The sequence below is a fragment of the Amphiura filiformis genome, chromosome 20 (assembly GCF_039555335.1).
Source record: "Amphiura filiformis chromosome 20, Afil_fr2py, whole genome shotgun sequence".
NCBI lineage: Eukaryota > Metazoa > Echinodermata > Ophiuroidea > Amphilepidida > Amphiuridae > Amphiura > Amphiura filiformis.
This window is the reverse complement of record NC_092647.1, coordinates 7,882,738-7,905,448: the sequence shown is the minus strand read 5'-3', so window position 1 is coordinate 7,905,448 and position 22,711 is coordinate 7,882,738. Positions and strand designations below refer to the sequence as shown.

The 22,711-nt window shown below is 37.2% G+C and overlaps 2 protein-coding genes across 2 annotated transcripts in view; both read left to right on the top strand.

Annotated features, from left to right (window-relative positions):
* LOC140141939 (uncharacterized) overlaps positions 1-22,711 on the top strand; it is a 235,639-nt gene that overhangs the window by 205,547 nt on the left and 7,381 nt on the right. The gene's annotated exons all lie outside the window — the stretch shown is intronic.
* On the top strand, positions 2,987-21,900 carry LOC140142932 (uncharacterized). The gene is made up of 4 exons (XM_072164958.1): positions 2,987-3,796; positions 3,876-4,067; positions 4,211-4,486; positions 21,788-21,900. Exons 1-4 carry the CDS (start codon positions 3,031-3,033, stop codon positions 21,898-21,900), a joined length of 1,347 nt encoding a protein of 448 aa, XP_072021059.1. The 5' UTR covers positions 2,987-3,030.

Below are 22,711 nucleotides of genomic sequence, written 5' to 3'. Positions count from 1 at the left end.
TTTGCCATTGACAATAAATCTTCATGAAAGGTTTCACGCTTTTGTTTGCTTTTAATTTGATAGTCGATATACGCGATATTATGGATGTATGTCTAGTCATATTTAAACCCAATTTCAAATAAAACCCTCGCCAAGGAATTGAAATGCTTAAATTTAATTATCGTTCACGTAGCTATCATCTATACCAAATAATTCATTTGATGCCCTTGGTTTCATCAGTAATCATAAAGTGCCTTTTTTGTTGGTCCTTTTCTTGTCAAGCTTTTTTCTGTCTGTCTAGTGTTGTTCGTGCCTTCAAATAACCTTATTATTCAAATTTTTTTGTTTTTGAAAATAAATGTAGATATTTATATAGCGCTTTATGCCGCAAACAGCCTCAAAGCGCTTTACATTTATTCCGCCGTCATTAGAATATGTCGGAACCACGTTTGCAGCCTACAAATGGCGCAGGGTCCATCAGTACAACGACTGTGACTACCCCTAACAGCTTCCCATTGCACCTGGGTGGGGTGAGGCAAGCGAGACAAAGCGCCTTGCCCAAGGGCGCAACACGGTGGTGGGACGGGGAATCGAACCCACGCACGTCGAGCAAGCTCTTAGATTATGAGTCCAAGGCCGTAACCACTGAGCCACCTGCCCTCATATCTGTTTGCTTGTTGTTTTGTGCGGATTTACTTTCTTTCATTATGAAATGTTTTTGTTGTTTCGTTCATTTTGTGTCATGTTTTGTTGCTTCTTCGTTTTCATCACATCAGATGATTTTATACGTGGGCGACAAAATTGATCATATATGAGATAGCTTTATGGCCATCAAATCGAAATGGCGCTCCTTTATATTCTCACTATTCTTAGCTGCCAGACACATTGGTTTGTCCACCATCAGAACGAATAAACATAATTATCTTCTGACAATACCGTCTCCTCTATGCTATTCCGCATCAGCAATCGCCTTTATGTTTGTAGTCAACAGTATTATCACACCTCGAAGCAATTGCATTTAAATAGTCAAATGTGTTGTTGTTGTTGACACATTTCCCGGTTATTGCAGGTATAATGGTACGAGTTGTTTTCACTTTTGTATATCATTCAACAAAAATTCTCTCGTGGGATATTTCAAGTCTCCTTATTAAAATGGGCATATTAATCGTTCTACAACTGGTCTTACAATGATCACATCAATCATTTTAGTGCAGTGAATAGCACGATCTGTAGTTATTAAAGCTATTAAAGTTATTAAAGCTATTGAAGCTATATGTGAGACCATAGAATATAAAAACATGTAATTTGGTAAGAAAAATTATAATAATACACACAGACATTGAGAGCGCTTTTTAAATGAAGAAACAAAGCGCAATGGAAAAGGAAAAATGCAAGAGGGAAGAAACATAAGTTGGGAAGGTATCGGTCGTAAAAACAAAAGCGCTCAAAACAATATTGTTCAGGGTACAAAGAAACATTATTGCTCCAAAAATGATAGCGATCAAGCTTAAACTACAATTTAGCCCCATATAGAGGGCAAGGCCTGAAGAATGGTGGAAATTAAGGAGTAAAATAAAAGAATAATAATAATAAATATAACCAAATCGATGAATTATGGTTACGCCTTGCTTCCTGCCCTGCGGGGTCATTATATATTGGAACTCCATTAGTTGCAAGTTCTCACTATGAAAGTTTCCAGCTTCATCCCTGCAAGGCTTGCGGCATGATGTTGTTGTTTTTTTCCTACTGGGCCCCCAGCCAGTCAGGTTAAAAATGCGTAACCGTAACCTTAACAATGCGTAAACTTAAAATGCGTGATTGATTTTATTATCTTGAATATCCACCACTGGCTATCGGAATAGTAACGCGTAGAATATCAAAATATTAGTAAAAACAACAACTGCCTGGCATAACTATTATCGTCTGTCCAGTCCAGTACAAAGTGGAACACGACCCCATCGAATACCTCATACACCCTGTCCTTTTTGTGTAAGATCCCGTATGGTGTAGGTCATGATCCACCTTATACTGAAACAAGTTTAATACCCCTAGGGCTAGCACCTGTAATGCGTTACATACTTGACCACGTCCCAACATGTGAAGCAGGTGTTGATGTAAACGCTTTTTGACTTTTGCTGCTGTGGCTTTAATAATTGCTACAATGTTAAAGATTCAACCTCGCATATAATTATAATTTCGCGAAAGCGAGGAAAACGTTTCACATTTTCTCTGCAATTCAGGTTTGATAGCTTTTGATAGCATAGATCTGTTTAATCATTGGTATCGGCTTCCTAATTATCATATAACACATCATTATATTTATTGTTTGAAAATAATTAAGCTAGGTATAAGATAATAAATTTTCGCACCCTTAATTTTGGTATCAAATACTCTTGTAGTCATTTAATTTTTGTTTTGAAATAATGTCCGCAAAATTACATAATTAAACGAATGTTACTGTTAGTGTGTACATTTTTCTTTAGTTTAAGGTACCAAAACAGAGATGGTGATATACCATTACACTGTAACACCGTGTTACTCACTTAAAACAGAATCTTTAGATTTTTTAGAATTAAAATATCAATAATCTTGTGGGTAAATCAATCCATTGGATACTATTGTGTTATCAATACAAATTTCAATTCAGGCAGATTTTATGATTTTATGATGTATTTTCATTAGCTCAGCGCGCAACGTGGTATTCAGTTTTATGTTGACAGTGTCAGTCTATGGTCCGAAATAGAGATGGTGATATGAGCTGAGGCAATCATTCTATCGCAGCCACTTTTAACTTAAGCTGGCGTATGTGTCGTAACTCCTAACAGTCCTGATTTTTCAGTAGTACTTCAGTAGTACTATATTAGTCATTATTATGTTTTCAGAATCTTAGTCCCTATACTTTGCACAGAGCTGAAGCGTCCGATTTTTTCACACACTTGGACGCTAAAAAAAAACCTGGGCTGTTTTTAATATTCGCATACCCAATTTTTTAGCGAGAACGTTTTAAATTTTAAATTTTGCGCCAATATACGTATTTTTAGAACCGATCGTATGGGGACCATAAATTGTGCAAACGAGACTAATTTATCGAGACAATTTGCAAAGATAATCAATCGTCTGCAAAAAAAGATGGCGGAGGCGGCGGCGGAGGTCGAAGCGTGTGATCGCTTTCCTGAAGTAAATAGCCAAGAACTAAACGACATAATCCAACAGAAAGATAGCAGAAATACTCAGAGAAGCACTGCTGGTCAAGTGAACATTTTCAGGGATTATTTGCAGGCTAGAAACCTCGACACGAATTTCGAGCAGTGGAGCAAGCAACAGTTGGCAGATACATTGAGAAAGTTTTACATCGAAGTTCGGCGAGCAGATGGAAAGGAATACAAAACCGGGAGCTTGATAAACATACGAGCTGGCTTGAATCGACACCTCAAAATGAAAGGAATAGCAGTTAATATTATATCGGAACCAGTTTTCGCTCAAGCAAACCTCTCATTTGCGGCTACTCAAGCAAAGTTGAAGAGGGAAGGTCTAGGAGACACGACACACTACGTACCGATCGATGCAGATGACATGACAAAACTTTATGAATCTGAATCAGGAGTTTTTGATGTAGACACGCCGGAAGGGTTGCAAAATAAAGTATGGTTTGAGTTAATGTTTTTCATCTGTCGCCGAGGACGCGAGAACCTGAGAAAGCTAGAAAAAGACCACTTTGCCATCGCTTCGGATGCCAACGGCAGGCGTTACGTCTATCAGTGCAAGGATGAGATGACTAAAAAGATACGCGGTGACAGCATGAAGAGTCGCGTTGATGGTGGAAGAATGTATGAAACAAAAAACAGAACGTTGTCCGGTGGCATCGTTTGAAAAGTACCTATCTAAGCTCCATCCAGACAACAACACATTATTCCAGGCACCGATCCGGTCTAGGTCAGAAAGTAGCGGAAAGCCATGGTATAGAAATGCACCAGTAGGTGAGAAAACTCTAGGCAATTTCATGTCTAAGATTTCATTAGCTGCAGGTCTTTCGAGGCGTTACACAAATCATAGCTTAAGAGCGACTTGCATCACTAGGCTTGATGAATGTGGGTTCGCAGCAAGGGACATCTGCAACGTGTCGGGACACACAAACGAAGCCAGCATCAGGACTTATATTGGTCGACCGAATGATGCAAAAAGCAGAAAATATCAGATGCATTGTATTGTTCGCTTGGTGAGAATGAATTAGTGCCGGCAACATGCTCTCGGGCACCTCCGTCGCCGTCTCCACCTCCACATTCAAAAACTGGGCATGAGCCTGATGAAGCGACAGAGTTATTACTTACAAACTCGCAGATGCAAAGTTTGATGGACGATTGCGGCGTAGATCTTCCTGTCGGTGTCATGCCTGCAGTAGTAGAACAAGCACCGCTGGCGCTACCGCAACCGCAACAACAAATAAGTACAACTACCAGAAGTAGTAATAGTACTATGCTGTCAAGCAGACAAGACAATAGGAACATAAGTATGAACTTCCACAACTGCAGCGTCACGATTAATTACAATTGACTAAATTAAAAACTTTTACGAGTTTTGCATTGGAGTTTTGCATTGGACTTTTGCATTGAACTTTTTTGGAGTTTCTACCACTACGTGTTGGAATTGGATTTAACATTGAACATTTACGATTGGAGTTTACTGTTACATGTTGGAGTTGGACTTTACCGTTAGTGTTGGACTTTACCGTTAGTGTTACGAACATTTGTACGTGTTATTTTGATTGAACGCCCTGATTGGTGCAAATTGGAAGGTAAGTGCAATTTTGAAATCTGGAAAAAAAAATTTAATTTTTTTTTTTTGAAGTTTAAAAAAATCTAAGATTCTGAAAACATAATAATGATAAAATTGGATGGTTTTTTTCACCCAATACTACAAATTAATTGGTCTCGCTATGAGTTTTAAAATATTGGACTCGACTTCGTCTCGTCCAATATTTTAAAACTCATAGCTCGACCAATTAATTTGTAGTATTGGGTTCAAACCATCCAATTTTATATCAAACCTTACCACCATCCGTATTTTCTGCGTCAATGAAAAAGGAGCGCAACAAATTTTAGTAATATTATTTTTATAACTTAAACAGAAATTCTTGTCATTTGCTTGGCCAATGACTATTGATTATTTTTCGCGGTCAGCTGCATAAAGACTAATTCCACTTCGCGCGAGTGCAATAGTCATTTTCCATTGCACTAACGCGGAGCTGCCATAGTAACGCCGATAGACACGCGAGCGTATAGCGCGCGGTGTCCGCCTCGACAATTATAGGTGTGGCTTTTAAAATAAATATATTTGAGATATTTTTCAATTTGTAATGTTTCCTGATGATTTATGAAATTAAGTTGAAAAAAGGAATTTATATAATATAAAATATATATTGAATACTTTATTGAAAATAATATTTTCATTCGCTGAAATATGAACTGTTCTATTCAACGAGGACTTAACTTAAGGAACGCACTAATACGCACCAGAATACACACAACAATAGAATTTTAATTTTTGATCAACTGAGCATACTGTGAATGTAAAACCAATAAGCTCGTGAGTAAAGCAAGGAAACGCCGAAGTAATCACAGCCACTGTGTTATATACCGGTATACGATACAATGTAATTCATTTCTTTGAGTCAGATTTGTTGATTTTGTGTTGTCTTTTCATTATCCCAGTCGCGAAGCATAGTATTCAGTTTATGTTGACAGTGTCAGTCTAGGGCGCCGAAATAGAGATGGTGATATGAGCTGAGGCAATCATTCTATCGCAGTCAATTTTAACCCTAGCTGGCGTATGTGTGCTAACTCAACATTATTAAGTGTCTAAATTACTCGTCAAGAAAACAAACTTGTTTAAACACATAAGAGACTTACACTATTGTTGGATTGATAATAAAATGTATTCAAATATTAGTATTAGTTGTTCCTCATATTGGACAACCCTTGCTACCATCCATTCTTATTGCTGCAAATTTAGGAAACCGGGCGCTTGGATTTCAATCAAAAATGTGCAGTCACGTTTTATGGCTCTATCATTTCAACACGATGCTATATCATGTATATGATCAGAAGAATTTGAGAAGACACCCCTATTTGATTTCGTTAGTAAGAGTGCGGCGATTCCTTTCCCAAAATTCTTTTCTGCCTACCTACCTCAATTACACTATATCCCTGTGTCAAACCCAGGTCAGTGTAATCTCTATTGTTTTGATTATATTCTCCATATTATAGTCTATTAAGAAAATATCGCGTACATCTTTGTGCAAATAATTCAGTCCGGTCAGTATTTCAGACTTACTATGACATGATAGTGTTAGGCTGGTTGAAATTAGCTAGACTGATTGTGACATATTACGGCTTGTTGTCTGGTCCCCGCAAGGTGTTTGTAGATCCCGTTTGAACAACGTAATCTCCTAAGTGCTGAACAAATCTCTGATCATATCAAGTTGTCTGGCTGCGTCAATATGGTCATGGTGCGAAAATAGTAATTTTTGTCTGTGACCGTTCTATTTCTTTAAGATTAATTTGACCAGAAAATTACTGATTATCATATAGAGTTATACAATATCTATTTTGGGGTTTTTTTTAGGCTATGCAACGTCAGTAAAGAGCTTGCGATTTCCGAACGCTGTGATCGTTTGCCCGCGGATCTATTCAAAATAACTCTTCTGTTATATCGAAGTGAGGTCGCGTATTTAGTAAACAAGTGGAGACGTTGAAAATGCACAAAATTTGTCAATTTAAAAACATATTAAAGAAAGTCAAAGATAATGAACTTACAAAGGAGAGTCTAAGTTTTGTTTGTAAAAAAACCATTAATAATAATAAAGCAACATTGAGGTGTGAAAATTAGACTTCATTCATAAGCACGGTTCATGTATAGAGATGTCTATTGTAATGCGTGTGAGATTGGCCGTTTAAAAAAACAGATTGCGATTTGCCTTTTTGATACAAACGCACGGTATAGATGCGCGGTCCACGTTGAAATTGATATTTTTACGGCGTCACGACGGTTCATGCAACGCGCCTAATTTTCACCACAAAAAAGTCTCATTTTGAAAGTAAAGTCATGATATAATGGATGCATCGGTCCTTAATCTACCAAAATATTTGTTGTTTGGCAGCCATAATATTTGAGAAGCACTGAAATACAGTTAATTTTAAGCAACATGTTAACCTTGGTTTTTGAACAAAATCAAAAGCATGCTGGGTTGAAGTTGACATAAGACCCGGTGACCATTAAAGTTCAAGCGCTTCACCCTCTAGTGACCAGGTCAGATGTTAATCTTTGTTCCAGCCGCCTTGTATTCTTTCGTGACGAATGAGCACAATGCAGCTTAGAACCGAGACTAGCAATACGTACTGAACGCCGTTTTCAACGCCGTATAAACGCACGGTCCACGCAGCACGTATGTAACATACCAATCTCTCTAGAATGTAGAGCGTAACTGAAAAGATTGAGTCACTCTTTTTCGGTTACACTCTACATGCAAGTAGTAGTATGTGTTTATACATACTAAGAACCCATACGGTATGTTAAAATAACTGATTATTTGCCTCACTAATAATTTGTACTCATTTGAATACTCTTTATTTCACGTTTGCTTCTGTTTTGAAAAACTAAACTTTTTGAACTGTTTCATTACTATGTTGGTGCATAGGATGAGTAAAAACCCCTTACCAATTCTTAAAAATTTACTTAAAACTCGAATATGTTTTTAAAAGCAGAATATCACACAAACACCCTTAGTATTCGATGGATAATGTAAACTAAATTGCAGCGCCATATTAGGCTGCGGGCTAAGCACGCTACTTTCATCACCACCATCATCATCATCATCATCATCATCGTCTTCATCATAATTTCCACAATTCGCAACCACTTCTATTTACCTATCCAATTTAGAGTTCGTGTAATATAGCATTGATGATAAGCCGCGTCCATATAGCTCTAGTATAGAGCCTCTGCCATGCACTAGCACAAGTAATTATGATGTCTGACTATACCATGTACAAGCAATCTGAGTTCTGACTGGGCAGGCGCTGACGCGCCTCGATGTCGGCGCTACGCACCTCTTCACACCTCAGCGCTACGCGCCTCTACTGTTGGACATCACGATCCGAGGGAACTGACCAAGTTCTACGTCCATAATGTGCATTATAAACGAATCAATCTGGGCTATTGTTATCAATGGTTGTAATGCATGAAATTAAAGAGCGCCCATATGGAAAACAATGCTTTGCATTGATTTATTGCTATCTCCTAAAAAGATTTCATAAGTAAAATAAATAAAAAATAGTAAAAATGCGGGTATTGATTCGGGCCCGTCGCCGGCTTTTGTCCCGAAAAGGGCATGGATTTATGCAGCGCAATTGCATAAGGTCATTGCTACAGAAATGGGTTTATGTAGCGCAATTACCATAGATCACTTTATAGAAAGTCCTTGACCACTTGTGGAATCCAATACTTTAGCAGAGTCTCATGGCTGAGGCAAATTCGCTTAAGTTCAAGCTGCATGTAGCTCTTTTGTTTTTAAAGATAACTGAGTGATGATAAGTATGCGGTGGCTCGTACCATAACGTGCCAGATTAAGGGGACTCGATCTTTTGTGCGTAATTATAGAGGGCCAGGGGATTCAATCTATCATTAAAAATTTTATTTGAAGAAGTCAAAGAGCCCGAGGAATAAAAACTGTAGTGTAATTCACGCCAGATACAATTTCTTTATACGACAAAAATTAATTTTTGTAATCGATCAAAAAACAAACGTTTTATATCAATTTTAAATTTAGCCTCAATCCGTAAATATGGTACCTCTCGCCATTTTTTAGGTCAAGGCTATTTTTACCATTATGCAGCGAACCAATATTGAAGCTATTTCACATACATGTACAAAACATTCTAGAGAAAGAATGAGGACATATAGTGTTGAAATATCTTTTGCTGATTTCGAATGATAATGTCATGAAGTCGGAGATTTTAAGGTCAAATTCCTAAAGCCAAAACAAAACATTGCGACGCAGATAATTCCCGACTTACGCAATTTCATCATCACTCTCTCTCTCTCTCTCTGTGTCAGGTGGCGCTGTGTAGCGCTGCTGTGGTCTTCACAAGAGTACGCCATCTCACTCGATCTGATGCCAAGTGCGTTGCACCTTGCATTCCCTGGTTAGAAACCAGCTTCACGTCATTAGTCCAAGATGTTGGTGGACGTCCTCTTCCTCGTTTGCCTTCCATAGCCCCTTGCAAAATCTGTTTTTCTACACCTCCATGTTTCCTGACAATATGGCCAAAGTACTTCAGCTTTCATCATCACATCAGTGTCTATTATTTGTTTGAAACCTTCCCAAACGTTCGTGCTATTTATGCATAAAACGGCTAATCTATCTTTACAAAACGCGTCTTTTTAGTAAACAAAAGGCTAAAGATGGCATTATGAGATTTATCTTTTATCATTACTCTCATCCGTTCAACTGCCACGGTGGCCGAGCGGTAAAGCGCTAGACGCGTAATCGAAGGAAGTTTAGAATCGCTGGTTCGAGTCCCAACGAAGCCTGTGAAAACTGTTTTTTCTTCAAAATTCATGATCGCATTCCGAAATGAGTCACTTGTCGGTAAATCATGTATCGTATCCTTATCAGTCCAAGAGAACGCCAAATATGGATCAGGAGTATTACATAATAATACCCTGCTATGACAATAGCTGCACTAGGTTAATCGTATAATCTCCTTATGTGGTTAGCATGGCTGGGCCAGGAAATCCACAAGGTCAGCCAATGTATGTACATGTATTCGGTACATGTGCCATATCTTTACAATGGGTGATAAATTTCTGGTTTGTTTTATTTCAAAACGCAACAGTCGATATTCTAAAGCTTGGTCCAAATCCAAGAGAAGAACCAACTCTAGTAATTTATGTGGTTTCAAATTATATCGGCCGTTGCCTTTTTGATAGAAATGGTGTTTGTTGATGTGGACAGTTTCCCATTAGATCATAACATGCTGTTGTACATCCAAGGTCAAAGGTCTTTTAATCCATATTTGGCGTTGTTCTGGGACTGCTTATGCACCTTACAAGTGAAGCTAATTGGGCTGCTTAGTCATGTGAATAACTTCCGACGTATACATTTGCCGACAAATTAAAGGTGTCTTGCGTTTGCGTTTGTCCTATCATTAAATCAGAGCCAGATCAATTCGCAGTGTTACACATGTGATTGTAATGTGGACAACCGATGCACAATATCGCTCCATGGAGCGAAAATGTTAGTGAAGTGTAATGCAGTGTCAACCTGGTCTCCCGACTAAACTGCCGTATAGTCTACAACTGATTATAATTATATGGCAGTTTAAGATATCTTAAAAATAGTGGTTCCCGCACCATAGCTGCACTATGAAGTTAAGCTGTTAAAAATAGCGGTTCCCGCACCATAGCTGAACTATGAGGTTGTACGATGTCTTGAAATTGATCATTTGTAGACTGACTACATGCGGCAGATTAGTAGGGAGACCAGATTGGCAGTGTAGATGAATGGATCTAATAACCACAGTTTTTCACCAACTATACAAACTTACTTTATTATATTGTTGTATAGCCAAATTGAATTTATGGCGTATAGCACGCATAAGTCGGCATGGCTTGTGTTGGTGAACCACCTGATTGTTTGTTTTATTTCTTGTTTTGCTTGGGTTACTCATTCAGTGGATGTTTAAGTAGTTTGTTAAAAATTACATAGGATACATTATAAGCATACACAATCGTGAACTTAAAATATACAAACAACCCATATTTTCAATTGTAAAATAAATATTCAACACAGCGCATCAAATTTAAATACAAAAGTCTGTTATCAAATATAAAATTAAGAATTCAAAATTTGCAAAAAAGAAAGACCAAAATAAAACAAAGAAGGCATGTTTTTGAAATTCACCATTAAGTATTTGAATTAAATAAATATAACATTTCACAAATTATAATACAATTAAAGATTTAAAACACACTAAAAATTTATATAGTACAAAATTTCACCAGCATTTCAATTATTAGATACACACATTTGAAAACTGAAATATTTATTTCTGCATTGGCCCAATACAAGCTTAAGGCAATGTTTACACAAATGGCCTTGAACATTTAGGCTGCCATTTTGATTACCTCAAATTCGGTCACATTAACAACCTGAAATGCATAAATCATGACTTTATAGTAGAATTTCTCTAAACATCGAAATATTTCAAAATGTAGTCGTGGATTTCAACTTTGGTTAGGTGACTTGTAACGATAAAGATGGTGATGGTTGTAATGGAGTTGATGATATACATCTTTTAAGGCGCTTTTATGGGCTTTTGTTCTGATTTCTGTTTCTGCTACGGGCCAGTAAGAATGAAGATGACCACCAGCACTTGAACGCTACTCAACGCCCTGCTCGTGCCCTGTATCGGCTGTCTCAATGATGATGAAGTACCGAAACAAAATAATAAGCGGAACTACATCCAATATGCTCGCAAATTTCCCAAGTGACTTGGCAGGGAAAAATATCATGAATTAATGTCAAAGCCAGACTTCACAGTTCGATCGCTAATAACGAGCGATTGTTCGCTGACGAATAACTTAAGCGTTGCCGTTTTGCGCTGAAATCAAGTACGGTCTAGTTTATTGGTCAAAGTGTAAAGCAAAAATATGAGGCGATTGATCTATGAAATTAGCAATAGCGTCTTGATAATTAGGACAATGTTCCTAGCACGTATGCACAAAATGTCATGTGAGTTATTCCATTGAGTTTTCGCTAAAGAATGGATAAGCTTCAGCCGGCAGCACTTTTGTTTAAATATTAAAACGGAACGTAGAATTCCGTATTAATAAGCAAGCGTCCAGGAGTAATGAACAAAATAATGCTCGGAACAAATCTGACAGCATCTGACTATATTCAATGATCCGGGTCGATGACATCCGGTTGGTAGTTCTTCAGACCATACAGAAAACAACGAACTAGTCAGAACATGAAAGAAACGTGGCTGTAAAATCTGCAACGTGTACAACTACCAAACTACCGTGTGCCAATATATAATCGTAAGAGATCCATTTCATTATCATCGTTATCACATTTAACAACATCCTCATCGTAAATTATCATCATCCGTCACCAGTTATCATCATCAACATGATCTTTTTCGTCATCATCATCATTATCACCATCATCAATTCATCATCATCTTCATCGTGAGCATCATCGACGGCGCGGCGGCGTCGTTGTAGCAATAACTGATTCTTCAATATCAAGCAAAATGTCAGTATAACATAAAACCTACAGCTGTAATTCAAGTTGTGTTTCGATTGCGTCTCTATCATCATCATTGCAAGCTATCAAACAAAACGAAACTATCTATTTTATATTAAGAATCCCATCTTTCTGATAAAAAATAGTCCCTGCTACCTGATGAACACTTCAGTCACGTGACTTTGTTAAATTCTCACACCTCTGTGAAATTCTTTCCTAAACAGTGCTCTCTATGCAGTGACATCACCCGTACATGATTAGCCTCATATGAAATTGTCCGAATGAATTAGAACAACGATGTCACCCTAAATGCATTTTATGGAAAACATTCAATATCCTGAAATTTCCCCTGTAATGGAAGCTGTCATGTTAAATCAAATTCATGTCCATCAATCATTGGATAATATAGCATGACATGAAATAAGAGAGAATGGGTGGTGCATGGATAATACCTAGTCATGACAGTCAAGACGTGACGATTGGACTAAAAGAAGAATTATAAACTGTTGATCATTTAATATAGATTACATCCGTTTGAATTAGAATCACAAAATATTTAGTACTGAGCTGTCATAACATAACTATAGCCTGTACAGTATAAGGCGGAACCCGAACCATCCAATAATCCCGGCCAATAATACACCCTGTCCAAAGTCACTAAAATATGCATGCATTTTGGTGTAGGTCATACCGGGAGGTCATGATCCACCTTATACTGAAATACCCCTAGGGCTATATAACCTCTATTGTGTTACATACTTGGCCATGTTCCAACATGTGAAGCAGGTGTTGATGCAAACGCCTTTTGACTTTTGCTGCTGTGGCTTTTAGTAATTGATACAATGTTAAAGATTCAACCTCTCATGTATGTTCTAGCCCGGTGTTTAAGTTACGTACGACTGTATACTGCAAAACCTCATTGATTAAACGACCAAATCTACAAGACAACTTATGCACACCTTAGACAACTTATGTCCCAGGTTTCTGATGGTATTAGAATTTCAACTTTTTTGAGGAAGTGGGGAAGAGGTTCTAGATAACAAAGTGCCCCTTTAATCTCTTTTTGATTTACAGAAAGAAAAGTTCATTTTCGTGTTAATTTGTTTCTGTTAGCTATTTGAAAAAAAATTATGTTGTTAGGTACAAAATTTGCAATAAAATACTCCGTTAGTCATTTAATTTGAAAAGCAATGTTCGCAAAATTACACAAATTAAACACATTATTGCACCGGATTACATACTCACATACGTTTGATTTTGTGCAACTTAGAATGTACAACCAATAAGCTCGTTGGAAATCCAGGAATGTTGTGACAGTCATTTGGATACCATTGTGTTATCAATGACATAAACACATCACCAGAATCACCAGAACACATCACCAGAATCCATGACAACACATTTTCGGCTCTTAAGAAATACGAGTCATCAAAATTTGGAGAACAAACTTTTGCTAGTTCAGTTTTAAAATAATGCAAGATGTTCTTATCTCGTAATGAAGGGGTAGTTACCTTATGTGATGTGTTTATGTTTCATTCCAGTGAGTCAGATTTGTTGATTTTGTGTTGTCTTTTCATTATCCCAGTCGCGAAGCATGGTATTCAGTTTATGTTGACAGTGTCAGTCTATGGTGCCGAAATAGAGATGGTGAGCCGAGGCAATCATTCTATCGCAGTCAATTTTAACCCTAGCTGGCGTATGTGTGCTAACTTAACATTGTTAAGTGCTAAAATTAGTCGTCAAAAGCAGAACAGCATGACAATATTTTGGAATAATAACGAAATGCATTCAAATAATTACAAAAAGTACTGGTTAGTAGTGGTTATTCATATTGGACAAATCTCACTAGCATCCGTGTTTTCTGTATCAAATGAATTATGGGAAAATGGAAAAGAAGTGCAATGAATTTCAATATAAAGAAAAGTGCAGTCACGTTCCATAGCTCTATCGTTCAAACACGATCAGGAGAATTTTGAGAAGACACCCCTATTAGATTACGTTAGTAAGAGTGCCGCAATTCTCCTCCCAATCGCTGTATCTGTGGATAACATGTCAAAATAGGTTCTGTCTTTTGACTTACAAAGATTCATAAATTGTTCTGCTCCCAAAACACATACAATATCTGCCAGTAAATAACTACTTTCCTAAAAACAAAGTATCGGTTATAATTAGCAAAGCAGATATCGTGTGGGACAGGTATGTAACAAGATATCTATTATCGCCCGAGTACTGTGATATCGTACTACCACAAAAAGTCCATTTCGGCGCCCAAAGTGCCCTCTCTGGATTGCAATGGTTACATAGTACCTGATCATAATGAAACTAAATCTATTTGATTTCGTTAGTATAAAGAGTATCGCGATTTCCCTCCTGCGTAAAAAAAAAGCATTATCTATAGATTAGAAAGCAGTTCCCGCCTTTTGACTATTTCTTGTATCAGTCTGCTCTTGAGACACAAATGTTGTATCTACAAGTAAATAACACAGCCGATAATGCCTTTCTACTTTTCATCACTTGGTATTTAACAAAGCAGATACCCTACATTTACTTGAGGGGTGCAGATGTAACATGACATCTATCGCCCGAGTACTGTGATATCGTAGTACCGCAAAATTTCAATTACAGCGCCCCAAAGTGCCCTCTCTAGATTCCAACGGTTACATAGTTCTTGATCGGGATGAAACCAAATCTATCCCCCTTGTTTCTCTTCATGACCTACCTGACATTGTTACGGGGAAACATGATCAGAAGATGAAAGTTGAGATGCTCCATTTTTTCATAAGACATCCGACAGGAAAATTGACTTTGTTGATGTTCTTACTTATTTTCCTAAGTAAATCATATTGCAATGTATAACGGTCTCAAATGTATGCGGTGATTCATGTCGGTTTAATTTTCTTCTTTCCACACAAGGAAGGTAGTATTTCTTTTATAAGATTTTGACACTACAATTGATATAAAGTCAGGCGCTCTTACATCAACCTTTAAACATAACACTTCGTTGGAAGTTTTCTTATTTCTCTTCTCCCTTTCTTCACTTCTTCTTCTCTTTCTGCTTCTCTGTCCTCTTCTTAAGGTCCGTTCATACTACCACCGCATTTGCGATGCGTTGCTATGCGGTGCGTTGCCGCACTGCATCGTACTGCAACTTATACATTTTAACTTGGAATTGCGACGAGTTGCGTTGAGTTGCGGCAAAAAGTAATCGATATATTGGCATCGCAAAGCAACGCATCGCAATTGCGGTGGTAGTATGAACGGACCTTTAGCTTGTAAATAAATGTAGATAGGAGGTATAGAGAGCAATCTTTCAACGTGGACCTGTGGTGGGTCATCTTTCTGTTCTTGTAATGGTAAAATGTTAAACGTGAACAGATTTTGTTCAATATTTTGGATTCTTTTTCTCCCTCTGATAGATATTTTCTAATTTTAGAGCTTAGATACAAACACACACCTTTGGTAATCAAAATTCCTTTAATGACATATAAAATACGATCTTCTCACTTGCAACAAACAACCTATTACCACCCCTATTTCAAAATACAATGATTGATGATTACCTGCCGGATATAGCAGTGTAACATCTTGACCATAATCCTAGGGAAAATTGTACTGACCTACTTATTTACGGACATTTTCCGCGACATCATGATAATAATAACATTCTTTTTGTGTCAAACAAATACAATAAACCTACCTACCTCAAGTAAACCATGTCCCTGTGTCACACTCAAGTCAGTGTAATCTCTATTGTTTTGAATATGCTCTCCTTATATATAGTCTATAGGGAAAATATCGCGTACATATTCGCGCAAATAATTTAGTCCGGTCGGTATTTCTGATTTAGTATGACATGATAGTGTTAGGCTGGTTGAAATTAGCTAGACTGATTGTGACATATTACGGCTTGTTGTCTGGTCCCCGCAAGGTGTTTGTAGATCCCATTTGAAGAACCTAATCTCCTAAGTGCTGAACAAAATCTCTGATCAAATCGAGTTGTCTGTCAGTTGCAAAAACGCTATTACGTCTGTGACCGATCTATTTCTTTTCTAACAATAGTAATGACAAGAAAATTGCCAATTATCATGTAAAATTATACAATATCTATTTTCTATTGGTTTTATCGACAATACAACGTCACTCTTTTTCGATTACCCTCTACAAAGAAGTTGTAGTATACGTGTAGTGAAATACATTACAAAGTACCCATAACAAAAACGATGAAATATCTTGCCTGACGATATGTACTCTTTTGAAATAGTCTTTATTTCACGTTTGCTTCTATTTTGAAAAACTAATACTTGAAGTAGGAGGTGATTGTTTATAGAAGTTATTGAACTGTGTCGACAAGAATTGGGAATATTTTGGTGTATAGGGATGAGTTATTTTTATCTGTCAATAAAACAGCTTACCAATAAACTGTAGTAAACTTCAATTAGCAATTTTCGCTTGACAAAACCAGTACGTTTTTACTTACTCTAATATTTCGTCCTACACGTCGGAGGACTTCATCAGATGTGACTATCTGATCCACTTTCCCGGGAAACTGACTTTCGGTTGTGATTGGTCTTGTCTCCAGTCTTTAAAAGTGGGTCATATACGTGACTTCAGAAATAATAAGTGCTTTCCTCTCCATTCATGGTCTTTGAGATCCCCCTCTTTCTGATCTCCATCGCTTCTCGTACTTCTCTGGATCTTCTGATATGCTCTTTGCCAAGTATCTTGGAGTCCTCCCAGTTGACAACATGATTTGCCCTAGCGACATGATCAGATATGGCCGACTTTGTTTGTTCTTGTTCTGATGCCATGAATAGAGAGGAAGGGCACTTATTTCACGTCACGTCACGTATATGACCCACTTTTAAAGACTGGAGACAAGACCAATCACAACCGGAAGTCAGTTTCCCGGGAAAGTGGATCAGATAGTCACATCTGATGAAGTCCTCCGACGTGTAGGACGAAATATTAGAGTAAGTAAAAACTTACTGGTTTTGTCAAGCGAAAATTGCTAATTGAAGTTTACTACAGTTTATTGGTAAGCTGTTTTATTGACAGATAAAAATAACTCATCCCTATAAGTAAAAACTTACTGGTTTTGTCAAGCGAAAATTGCTCATTGATATGTTTTACAAACCTGATGAATCTATAGTGAACTTGTTTACTAGATAGACATCGCTTATTTTACTCTTGAGCTTCTTGTTTGAACTTGTTTTCGTTGTTTGATATTTTGTTGTCTGTCCCTGAAAAAGAGCAGTTTATCTGCTCGAAACGTCGGTTTTTTCTGACTGTTTGGTTTAGTTTGACTGCTTATGTACCCAGTGATTTTCATCACTTATTCCAGTATATTTTTATACTGTTTTCATGACACTTATGTGGGCTCCGGAATTGGTCATTTTTGGCTATCGAACTTGTCTGTTTTTGTGCCTAAATTTGTTGTTTGGTTTATTGTATCTGCTAATGTGCACAATATGTTTCATACCTTGTTTACTTTTGTTGTTTTTGTCCCCTCTGTGTACCATCTTCTAGTCTGTATTTTAATTGTTTCCCCACATAAGCTGGTATACCTTGCTCAATTTTTGTTCGTATATTCACGGTACCCTCTTGTATTATTTATTGATCCTTGATGTGTTTTGTGTCCTCATATATTCAAGGCACCCTCTTGTATCATTTATTGATCCTTGATGTGTTTTGTGTCCTCATTCGTTGGATTCATTATTACCCACTTTTATAGCTTACCAATACTCAAAATTGACTTAAAACGGGAATATGACAGGCTTTTAAAACCAGAATATTGCACAGACACCCTTTTAGATGGATAGTGTAAACTAAATTCCATATTAAGCTGCGGGCTAAGCACGCTACTTTCATCATCACCACAATTATCATCGTCTTCATAAATATTAAATGATTTACACAATTCGCAACCACTTCTATTTACCTATCCAATTTACATCTCGTGTTATATAGCATTGGTGATATAGGCTGCATTCAGAATGTGACAATGTATGCGGCGCTTCGTGATACGAATCAATCCGGGCTGTCGTAACACAGATCAAGTACGCATAAACGCATTCGACGTGTCCCAGAATTTTTGTGACAATTGCAGTGTCTTGTTAGTCCAACCATATTACATCTAAAAGAGGACCTATATGGAATAAATTATGCTTTGGCACAGATTAATGGCTATGTGGTGGATTGTGCTTTACAGAAATCACTGACCACTTGCAATTACATCCGAAATAAGGCCCATTTGGAAAGGAGTTATTCGGCGATTCCCTTGTTCAAGCTAGCTCGATTTTTCACGATGAAACCAAGTGTATTTTTAATCAGTACAATATTTCGTCCTGCACGTCGAAGGACTTAATTAGGTATGCCTGATTTTGGTCATCTGATCCACTTTTCCGGCAAACAAGTTTGAGTAGTTTCCGGTGTTCCTTAGACTCTTTTGCATACTTCATATATGTCAGCAGTTGATCATAAACATGGGATTGACTTATGAGGAAACTGTCATCCTCTCTGTTTAGAGTCTTGGTGTCTCGTCTGCATTTCCATGGCTTCCCCATGACCACATCAGTCATACCAGATGAAGTCCTCCGACGTATACTGATAAAGTCCTCCGACGTGTAAGACGAAATATTGTAGGGAATGAAAATTCACTTGGGTTTGTCAAACAAACAAATCTAAAATGATTATTTACTAAACAAACTACTCTGAACAAACCTGATGAATCTATTCAATGAGATTACGAGAACACCGGGCGAGAACACAATGACCCTGCGGGGCTGCAACTCGTACCGTCACACAATAGAATCCAGCGCCTTACCGATTGTTCTTACTGGACTGCTAAAGCGTGTTATTCAGGCGGCTTAATCACGTTGTCCACATCTTAATATACTTTTATCCGCCAATTAAAAGTGTCGATGTCTCGCGTGTACACCGACGCCCTGTGGTTCAATCGGATCCAGCTCGGTTCGCAGTGTTAAACTTGTGAACGTATTTTACTTTGAACATTCGAGTCTTAATAACTGCCCAATAATCGCTCCCAGGAATTAACATTGTTGAGTATGATATAGATATAGATATAGATATAAATCTAATGATTACAGTATTTCACCGACCATACCACATTGTATTGTTATTAATTCGGCAGACAGCCGAATCCGTATTCGTCTTTTAGCAAATTCATGTTAAGCATGAATTATTTTTGAACTAGCGAACAAGGGATCAAATCTATAGATAACAGATAATAGAGGGCAGCATGAGCATACCAATGTTGCTTATGATAAGGATAATGAACTGAGTGCAATGCATTCGTCAAGATAATCGCACGCGCCGTGGAGTTATTGCGTTTAGCTCGAGAGCCGATAGGCTCGAGAGCTAAATGCAATAACCCCATGACAAGTGCAATTATCTTGACGAATGCATTGCACGAGTACATTATCCGTCATACACTTTGAGTGTATTAAAACAATAGGCAATATTAATTGCTGCGTTCATTATATTAGTTTTAATATTAGGGAAAATATCTTACATTTTAAAAACACCGTCAGGCCATTGACCAGCTAGGTAGCATTTAACTGGTAAAGAAAATCAATCCCTGTATAAGTTAGCTATCAATGGTATCGATTGCGCCATACGTCATACTTTAGTAACTTATTCACGCATGGTTTGTAACCAATTGACTTTATGTTGTGATCATTTAATATCGTGGTTTCGAACCGAACACAAAGAGCACTGAACCAGTTCACCTGGAAACGATCGATTTTGATGTCCGACTAGTACTACGGTGAATTGAGATGAGAGAAAAAAACATATCAATATCAACTGGACTTTATAGCTCTATAATTCTAGTTCTAAAATCTACTTATATTAAAACACACGACATTGGGATTTTACAATTTGTTCAGTATTATAAAGCATGATCATGATATTATGCGCTAGTGTGTGTTTCCCGGGCCCGGCCATGTTATTTTAGATATAGGCCTACATGTATTTCATTTGTAAAATGCTGAATATTTTGCAATGATGTCATCTTGTATGATTATGATCCACCTGTTTTTGGCCCTTTTTAATTAATAGAAGCTCGATTATTCTCATTTGATGTTTGATTTAGTTGAGGTCATTAATCATAATTCATGACAATGATATTTGCAAAATAGAACACCGTTTGTAACTATACCATTTTAACACCACAGAATGTATATTCGTACTTTTTCGTATTTTTGATGGTATATATATCGAACAGACAGTTATATAGTTATGTGACCTCTGTGTCGAAAGCGCCACCTAACTCTACTGTATAGTTATGTAAAAGTAGTATTTCTAGTATTTGAGCGTGCACGTATTATCTAGAATCTATTGTTTAGCGTGCAGGTTTATATAATTTGGGCTATGTAGGGTAGTTCGCGAAAATAATGCACGGGAGAAGAATACATAACGATGAATAGAAACGGGCACTAGAAGTGTATTCAAAAATAATTCACGCGTAACCTGGATTTACCAAAAGGCAAAATGATTCGGATGTATGCCGAATTCATAACGATATTATAGTCCAATTATATAACTCACTTGATTTTATTGAATAGAGCATGGACAAGTTCCAGTAGAAAATTGGCTTGTATCGGGGAAACAGCTGAATATTTAGGCTGCTACTTTGATTACCTCAAATACGGTCAGAATAACAATTGTGTATCTGAAATGCATAATAAATAATAATAATTTTATTAGAACAACGCTTTTATAACAGCGGCACACGTCTACCCGACGGTGCGTTCTTACATTAATATACGAGGAAACAAACAAATTTAAACAAAAACAACAACAAAATAAAACAAAAATAAAATAAAAATGATCAATGAACTTCGTTGCCGATCCATCGACCACGTCTTTCCGGCGTATTGCAGTGTTCCAAAGCAAATTGAATGAAAAAAATATCATTTTGGGACCCCACAATGCACCAGAAAGCGAAAATCGATGGGTCAACAATAAAGTTTTGTAACGTGACAAAAAGGGTAATCACTCGGCTGTTTCATTAACGACGCCCTCTCTCCACTCAATGCAAAGAATCTATCGAATTGAAGACGCACGAGGGCATAGAGCAATGGGATGGAATTGGTGGAGAAGATGCTCGCGGGTCATAGGAAATCAAAGGTAAAGGCGTGTTATTTGAACAACCAAGTGATTATGTAAATGAGAACAAAAGTATATCTACTCTACTTGAGGCATTCACTACGATAAGACCAAGCTCGTTTAAGGAGTGATTTACAAGTTAAATCAAAAATATTTAGCATACAATCAACATCGATACTATTAACATCAAACAATATTTCACTTGAAATCCCAAGCATGAGACATGTTTTTACATTTAGATCACTGCATATAAAAATTGCCATATAAGATCTAAGCTATTTACATTAAGTTGATACTCAAGATTATAGTATTCGGCAGTTCTGATATTTTGGAGTGCTTTACATACAAACATGAAATGTCTTATATCTTCAGTTCCATTATTACATAAAGGACAAGTACTGTCCGCTCCATTGTTCCATAAACGAGTTCTACCGTTGAGCGGTAACGTATTTGAACGTGCTTTGAACTTAAGAGATGCAGCATAAAAGTCAAAGTTACATAAAAGATATTCTTCGAGACTAGGCGTGGATTTAATCAGTTGGTAATCAATCAGGGACGATTTAGAGGCAACATTTTTCAACCAATTTTGAAGTGAATTATCCAAAAGAATGTTAGTCAAATTATTAACCCAGTCATTGCTCACGGAAACATCGTTAAATACATGATCCATACCACATTCAATAAACACATTTTGTAAGTAGGATAACCAGCGAAGTTGTTTAGGCTTTGTTGAATTATAAAGTGTGCTTGTGACATTAAACATCAATTTTGGCCAACGATGCAAAGACATTACATCTTAATCTATCAAAGTATTTCACACGTACTTTGTCTTGGAGAACAGAGATTGGTTGCCAACCAAGATCACCCAGTAAACATTCAATCGGTGTATTCCTGGGCGCTTTTAAAATTGAACGAGCCATTTGATTATGGAGACGCTCAAGTTTTCTAGCATCATCTAGGCTATTAGGTACCCATATAGCGGCAGCATAATTAATACTCGAGATACCCAAATTTTTCCATAAAAGATCTCCGTTATACACACGTTTAAAATCATCCTGGCCATCTATAATCGATTTTATATAACCAATCATACGATTCCCCTTTTTAATAATTTCTTCGATATGGTAATGACTTGTCATGTTTCTACTGAGAGTGACACCTAGGTACTTATACCTGTCAACTTCATTAATAACACTCTCTCCCAAATTCCATATTCTATTGGGATTCGATCGTTTGCCAACAATCAATACATTGGATTTACTATGATTAAAGCTTAGTCTCCACGCGTTAGCAAAG

Coding starts and splice junctions, on each gene's coding strand:
- LOC140142932 (XM_072164958.1), top strand. CDS start 3,031: ATGGGGACCATAAATTGTGCAAACGAGACTAATTTATCGAGACAATTT. Junction 3,797..3,875: donor CATGAAGAGTCGCGTTGATG/GTGGAAGAATGT, acceptor AGCTCCATCCAG/ACAACAACACATTATTCCAG. Junction 4,487..21,787: donor ACAAGACAATAGGAACATAA/GTATGAACTTCC, acceptor TTATATCTTCAG/TTCCATTATTACATAAAGGA.